Source organism: Anopheles aquasalis, chromosome 2, assembly GCF_943734665.1.
Source record: "Anopheles aquasalis chromosome 2, idAnoAquaMG_Q_19, whole genome shotgun sequence".
Lineage (NCBI taxonomy): Eukaryota > Metazoa > Arthropoda > Insecta > Diptera > Culicidae > Anopheles > Anopheles aquasalis.
Genome location: NC_064877.1, coordinates 2535071 through 2542139, shown reverse-complemented (window position 1 = coordinate 2542139; position 7069 = coordinate 2535071). Strand labels below are relative to the sequence as shown.

At 53.3% G+C, this 7069-nt stretch overlaps 1 protein-coding gene across 1 annotated transcript; it reads left to right on the top strand.

The window, feature by feature from the left end:
• Positions 1-2103: 2103 nt before the first annotated feature.
• On the top strand, positions 2104-6364 carry LOC126571906 (uncharacterized). The gene is made up of 9 exons (XM_050230803.1): positions 2104-2112; positions 2189-2244; positions 2328-2461; positions 2543-2999; positions 3080-3175; positions 3239-5096; positions 5286-5545; positions 5619-6144; positions 6227-6364. The coding sequence occupies exons 1-9, from the start codon at positions 2104-2106 to the stop codon at positions 6362-6364; spliced, it is 3534 nt and encodes a 1177-aa protein (XP_050086760.1).
• The last annotated feature ends 705 nt before the right edge of the window (positions 6365-7069 follow it).

Below are 7069 nucleotides of genomic sequence, written 5' to 3'. Positions count from 1 at the left end.
TCATTGCTCGGTCTTCATGAGCGTTTATCAAAGGCTTCACTTCCATCATGCGACTTCCAGGCTCTCGACGCAAGACCTCAACACGACGCCACATAACAGCGCACAGCACAACGCAAAGTACAATCCTCGAGCTCCGGTCTGGCTGCATCGAAATGCTTGTGAGAGAGAGAGAGAGTGCAAACTCGTTTAGCGTCTTGCAATCACCACGTGCCGGCTGTACTCGACGAAAACAAGACGTTCATTGCCTGGTTGGCCAGGGTCTGGCCCGGTCTGCGTGCTATCTTTAAGTGCATAAGTACCGACCGTTTTCAATTTCGAGCACCACGAGCACCGACGACCGTTTCTGGGGGCCAATTTAAAGTACACACAGGGAACATGTGTAGCAAACAATCGCATCCGCATCCGGTACTTTCGGTCACTCGGCCAAGCAGCAAATTCTCCTGCAGAGAGAGAGAGAGAGAGAGAGGGAGAGATCGACTGTTTCGGGGTGCAATAGGTGCTGGGTCCCAATTTATGACCCGGGCAAATTTATACGCTCGATAAAAGCCTTTTCGGGTTGGAATAAATCTCTACCAGGCCTTACAGGCCGACCATTTTCGGTCGTCTGATGAGTGTTAAAGAGCGCGTCAATGATGGTTGCCTCCAAAGTTTCAGATAGGTGGACCACTGTGCACAGATATCAAACAGAGACATCGTCGTCGTCGTCGTCGTCGTCGCTTGCCTGCCAGCATCTTTATGAGCTTTTACAACACAACCTTAACACGTTACAGCAACATAAATGCTATGTTCAACCTTTGGCCACACTAATCTTGTCAAAGATAATCGCTCCACTGGAATAAAATTGCATACGCACCGTCATGAACGACGGAAAGAAAATTTAATCCAAGTTCCTTCTTTCCGGTACCAAAAGGCGAAGCTCGTGAGCGAACACGTTCCGGGCCCATTTGGATTTATGTAATTCATATGAATCATTGATGAAACTGGGCCGGTAAAGTACCCCCGTGGTAGCCGGGAATTGAGTGATTCTATCACGAGAACCCAAATCCATCGTACGGAAATAAATTCGAAAGAAAATAAACGCAAACGGCCGAGACGACGACGAGCCGCCCCGTTACGTATCCGATTCATAACGATGCCCACCAAAAAAAAAAAAACAGCATCGATAAGTGATACGACCGCGCCCTTCCATGTCGGCGTGTGCCGTGGGTCAAAGCTCATTAATTTTGGGCTGGTAGTAAATGCAATTTCCTCCTTCAAAAATGATTTTTATCGATTGGTCAAAGGGCAACGCAGGCCTCCACAATCTAACTTTTTTTCTGCTTCTGCCTCGGTGGCTTCGGTGGCCGAGCGAAAAGTATCGAAGTAAATTGCAACATAAATGGCCGGTCTAAGCGGAGAGAAGGGACCACGCGCTTTCACTCTTCATGATTATCTCTCGACGAGTACACTGGCGTGTTTCAAGGTAAATCCACCGACGAACGCGTGGCGTAGCCCGGCTTCGCGTGCTTGGAAAAGTATTTTTGGTATCCCGGTCACGTCGGATGGCAAACGGATGTTATTGACGACGGGAGAAACCTCCACACACCACCCTGCACGCAGGGGTTCCAGATCTGGGGGTGCGAACGAGGATTATTTGTATGTCTAATTTATCTCGGCGCTCGGTCGACAACGGAAACTGAGCGAACGAGCGACAGACGCGTAACGGGAGCGTACGCGTAAACGAGTGGCCAACATTATCCGAAAGCTGCTGAATCGTACCGAGGCTCTCGTGGTTCGATAAAGTTTCTATTCCATTGTATTACTCTAATTGAGTGTGGCCGTGTGTAGTGAAGCCTGATGCTGATTGTGCACGGAGCCGGAAGCCGCTCCGTTGCTCAATTGCGTTGATATCAGCTTCCTGTGATGTCATCGAATATTGTAATCACCAAATGAAGTCGACCAGTTGGCCACCCGGTTCGATTCGGTTCGGTTCGGTTGGAGTTGGAGCGAAAAGCGAGCGACATCGTAGTGTGCATCGCTTGAATCCCACAGTTAACTGTCATTAGTGATGATCAAAGCAATCCGTGCTCAGTAGTAGTGCGCCAGTTCTATCGGAAGAAGAACATGCCGAAGGTAAGGAAGGAAGGAGTCCAGTCCAGGGAGAGTTGGTGAAACAAAATCGTAAACGGATGCCTTCCTCCATTTGCAGAACTCAAAGCAGTCGGCGAAAGAACCGGCGAAAGTCACACCGGAACCGGAGTTGCCGTAATTATTGTTCACCAAAAAATCTGTTCCATCGCAGCCGATGCACGCTACGATTAAAACGTCTTTTAACATTCGACTCGCAGCCCAACCGAAGAGCAAACCGAAGCCGCACGGCTCGAAGAGGAACAAAGGCGGCTACGGGAAAGGGCGGCACAAAATCAGAAGCAATACAACCAGCGGCGCGTGTTGCTGGTGGAAAGTTTGAAATTTTTCAAAAGTAAGCACGCACCGCAGATGACCGCAATTGTTCTTCTTCTGTACGATGCTCGGGCTCTTTTCTTTCACACGTTCGTTTCAGGGCTCAGGAGAAATGCCACCGAACAGCGACGGCAGCAGGCGAGTCGAAAAGAATGGTCCGACTTCTTGGCCTGCCAACTCAACCCCAATCCGGGCCGTGCGCCAGAACTTCGCGAACGGTTGTACCAGTGGCGGTACGAGCAGCAGGAGCTGGAACGGAACTCGGTCAGCTGGACGTTGGCAGCGGATGAGCGTAGCCGACTGACGCAGAACCGAGGTCAAGCGGAAGGGAAAACGCGCCAAGATCTGAAGCTGCTGTACCGGAACATCGGCGCGATTTATGTGCCAAGGATTCGGGAGGCGGTCGCGGTGCTGGAATCGATCGAGCGATACGCCCGAACTGGCCACACCGTACCGCCGGAGGTACTGCTGGCGAGGGACGAAATCCGGAAGTTCATTAGCGATTCACTGGACAGGATGACCTTTCGGATTGGTAGCAACATCGGTCGGGATATGGAGTAAGTAAACATGAAGCGGAGAGACCCTTGGGTTGCCTTTTCTGAAGGAAAACGCTAATTTTCCGGCGCCCTCTTCAAAGGACGCTGAATCCAGTGATGGGCGAGTTTTGCTACGCGGGTGACATTGTGGCCGTGTACCTTTGGAGTTTTCGCCACGTGCCCCTGCCGTCGGATTAGTAAGTTTCTTCCTTCCGCCACACACGGGGAGGGGGTGTCTCACTGGCCTCTTCCCGTTTCAGTAATCTTCTTATGAAAGTTATCAGCATGAAACCGCTCGGTCTAACCTTACACCGACCACCGAGGTTCGATTTAAAGGGCGCACTTATCCGGGGTCTCTGGCACGAGTTCGATCACTACAGTGGCGCCGATCCAACGCACGCGCTGCGGCTAGCGGAGAAGCCCACGGGTACCGATCTCAGCATCGAGCAAGAACTGGAGTGGAAAGAGCGGCAGGATATCAGGCGGAAACGGCTGACAGCTTTACGCCAGCTGCGAGATGATTACGAAGCCGAGCAGCGCCGCAAAGAAACCGAAGCGGAAGTGCTGGCAGCGGGAAAGCAAAAGGCCTCCGGTCCTGCCGCGCAGAAGACGAAGAAGGAGACGACCGGTCGGCGCCCCGGGAGCAAAAAACCTCACCTCACCGTGCAGGAACCGTCCACGCCGTCGGTTCCGCTGGTGATTACGGATGAGACCGAGGTTGACATTGACGACGAGTTCGAGCAACGGCAGAGGGATCTGGTTTGGGACAGTTTGGTGCGTATCGGTCCCACCTCGCTCCCGCTCAAGGAAGGTTACATGAACCTGCGCGAGTATGCCATCGTCGGAGGCGTTTACAAGCTGGCACGCTTCGCCAAGCTGCCACAACCGGTGGAACCACGACCGGGGTTCCTCTTCACCTCGAGTCGCGTCGCTTTGAAGCTCACAAACCGGGGCTACCGAGCAAGATCCACCCGTGGTGGTGAGGAGTTGATTAAAATTCAACTACAACTCCCGGCCAGCTGCTTCTGGTGGGAAGAACCGCGCGTTTGTTGGTGGGAACGGCATCCTCCGGCCGTTCGCAAGCGCCACAAGGCGCGCAACTCGTCACTACAGCCTGCGGCCAACCGAGAGCGACCTCGACGACGACGACGACGCCCAGCCAAAGCACCAAAGATTGTTCGAGATTTCCCACTCCAGGACCGTCCACGAGTTGGGCTTCATTTTCTCATACGCGACCACATTCTGCCACGACTACCGGATGGATATCGATGCCGGGCGGAGTTGAAGCAATTGTACACCATTTTGCGGGACCGCACCCTCCATCGAGAGGCTCTCGATCGTGAGCGCGATGCACGAGATGAGCTAGTGGCAGCGTACGATCGATTCCTTGCCGTGCACCGTTACGGTGAGCTGGCATCGTCCTCTGCACCACCCATCGCGGAAATGCGCCACCCCGTGGAGGCGGACATCACGATCGGAAAGCGTCGCTCGCGGTGGACGGGACTGGGAATGGGCCTGGGCGTTCGTGTAAGTGGAACGGCGAAGGAAATGGATGAAAAATTGGACCAATTTCCATTGGTGCACCCGACGCGACCACGCTATCTACATCCTACCGCCCTTTGCCCCCAGCTCCCCCAAGTGGCCACCGATGGCACCGCTCCCGGCGTGGATGCTGAGCGGAGTATGGGGGAGTTGGTGCGAACGCTTCAAGCCGCCAACACCATGGATGACGAAGAGCTGGAAGAGAGGTTGTGTGTCCACTTTACCACCTTTCTCCGCCTACTCGACTATTTGCGCGACCAGGGAAAACCAATTTTCCCGGTACCACGGGCCACACCAGCGAAAGTGGAACTGGAACCAGTTCGTGCTTCAGTCGCGGGCAAAGAGAAGCAGGCGAAGCGACAAACGGTGACGCGAGTGTTCAAACATCGCAATATGGTCGTCGTGCAGATGCCCGGTCGGCGGCCATCGAGGAAAGCGTTTGCTCCGGCGGCGGCGGTGGGGCGGAGAGCGAGTTCACTACTGCACCTCAGCTCCACCATCAAGGGTCGTTCGTCGATGAAGAAAAAGAAGCAACGAAAACGCAGCAAATCCCAAAGTGGCCCCACGACTACCGTGGTGAGTGAGACCGTTGTAGAGGAGGCGGAGGAGGAGAAGAAGAGGGAGGTGGAACGGAAGGGGAGGACGCTTGAGGATGTTTTACGTTGGCTCAAAAGAAGGAAGAAAAGGACTCAGAAAAAGAAGAAACGGAAGCAGAAGATAAAGAAGAATAAGAAGCAAAAGAATAAAAAGAAGAAGGGGAAGAAGAAGCAGAATAAGAAGCAAAAGAAAAAGAATCAAAAGAAAAAGAAGCAGATAAAGAAGCAGAAAAGGAAGGAAAAGGATTCTGTCTTGATTGAGCGCGAACGGGGTCGATGGTCAAGCAAACCAATCGCAAGGCAATCGTACGACCCCGACCAACGGATCGTGACATTCTGGACCGATCGGCTCGGTGTTTATGGGTTGGCCGTTCGCCGATACTCCCAGCTACCGTTCCAGCACTGGACGGTGCGTCGAGCGGACCGAACGTACGTAAGGCAAAGGAAGGAAAGTAAATAATGGCCGGCCATTCAGAGAACATTCCATTCCCGTTTTTCACAGAACGGAACACGCCGCGACGATTACACTCAAGACAGCGACCGGGCTGGAAGCCGTTTTCCACATCACTCCCGAGGGCTATCGGCTGGAGATCGTACCGGAGAGCATCGAGAGGACGCCGGCGAACGCACCACTTGCGATCGCTCGTCCCGACCACGACCTAACGCTGGATGAGCTGGAGAAGCTGTTGGTGAAACTGAATTTGCATCTCTTCCCACAGCCAGACACCTGCTTTTACGCGAATGGTGCGATGGCGCTCAAGCACGACGCTATGGAGATGCATAATTTGCAGTGTTTGGCCGTGTTCTGCTTGACTCACCAGTTCGAGTGGTGCCTGTGGAACCGGTATGCCGATCGGCGCACCGCACTCGTCCAATACCGGCCGCTAATTGAAGGGCACGCGGAACCGGAACTGGCAACCATCAAGATAACGCCACTGGGTGCGCTGACGGTCGTGGTGGAGGAACTCTGTTCGCCTACGCTCGAGCAGATCCTGTTGGCGTACCATCCCGTTCCGGTGGACCAAAGCGTAAGTGGGCTTATGATTGGCAATCTGCTTGCGGCTAGTGCGACCGGGGGCTTTTCTTCTGTTTTCCTTTCACCCATTTCAGTACAACGCCGACTGCTACGGATTGCTGAAGGGTTCGCTAGAAGAGCCCTCGCGGAAGGTTCTCTCCAAAACGCCACCTCTGCTCCAGTGGCACGTTGGGCAGCTGTTGCAGAAGCTACGTCTACTCAGCTACTCCTGAGCTCCTGAGTTTGGTGGGTTATCATTGTCATGCTGGAGCCGGAGCCGGAACCACATCAGACCCATCATTATTGCATTACAAAATCACGCCAATTGCAGTCAACATGAATGTTCCGGGCTGCCAATTCGAAGTCAGCCGAACCGAATCCACATCGTCATCAACATCGCGCCCACCATTTGACGAAATAAATTTATCGTGAAAGCCCACCCCGGACGGAGCTGTGCGCATTGCAATGCGTGCGGCTCGTCATCGGCGTTTTTTTTTGTTGCCTTTCTGTTGTCCCCTTCCCCGGATTCCGGATTCGGTCCCCAGGCCAACCGCTAACATAAGCATTAATCATCGTCATGGCGGCTGTCGTACTCGTTTTCAATCCAATTATTACCGTGGTCCGACGATGGGCCACGGGCCGACGCAACTGCAAACGTGCGCACCATGCTGTGGCCTTTTTCCACCCCGGGACGGACGGACTGGATGGATGGACAGACAGTGCAAAGCCATTAGCCTTTGGAAATGACGTGCAACAAACGTAAAATGGTACGTTTCGGACCGTGGGTAATGAATAAAAACACAATCTAAATTGTCCGTGCCAAGTGAGGGCATACATTTTGGATGAATATGTTCGTGTGAGGGTCTGCCGGGGTCTGATAACGAACCGACAAAAACCACTTAATCGATAAAAGGATAAGGTGATCATCTACGGCGGTC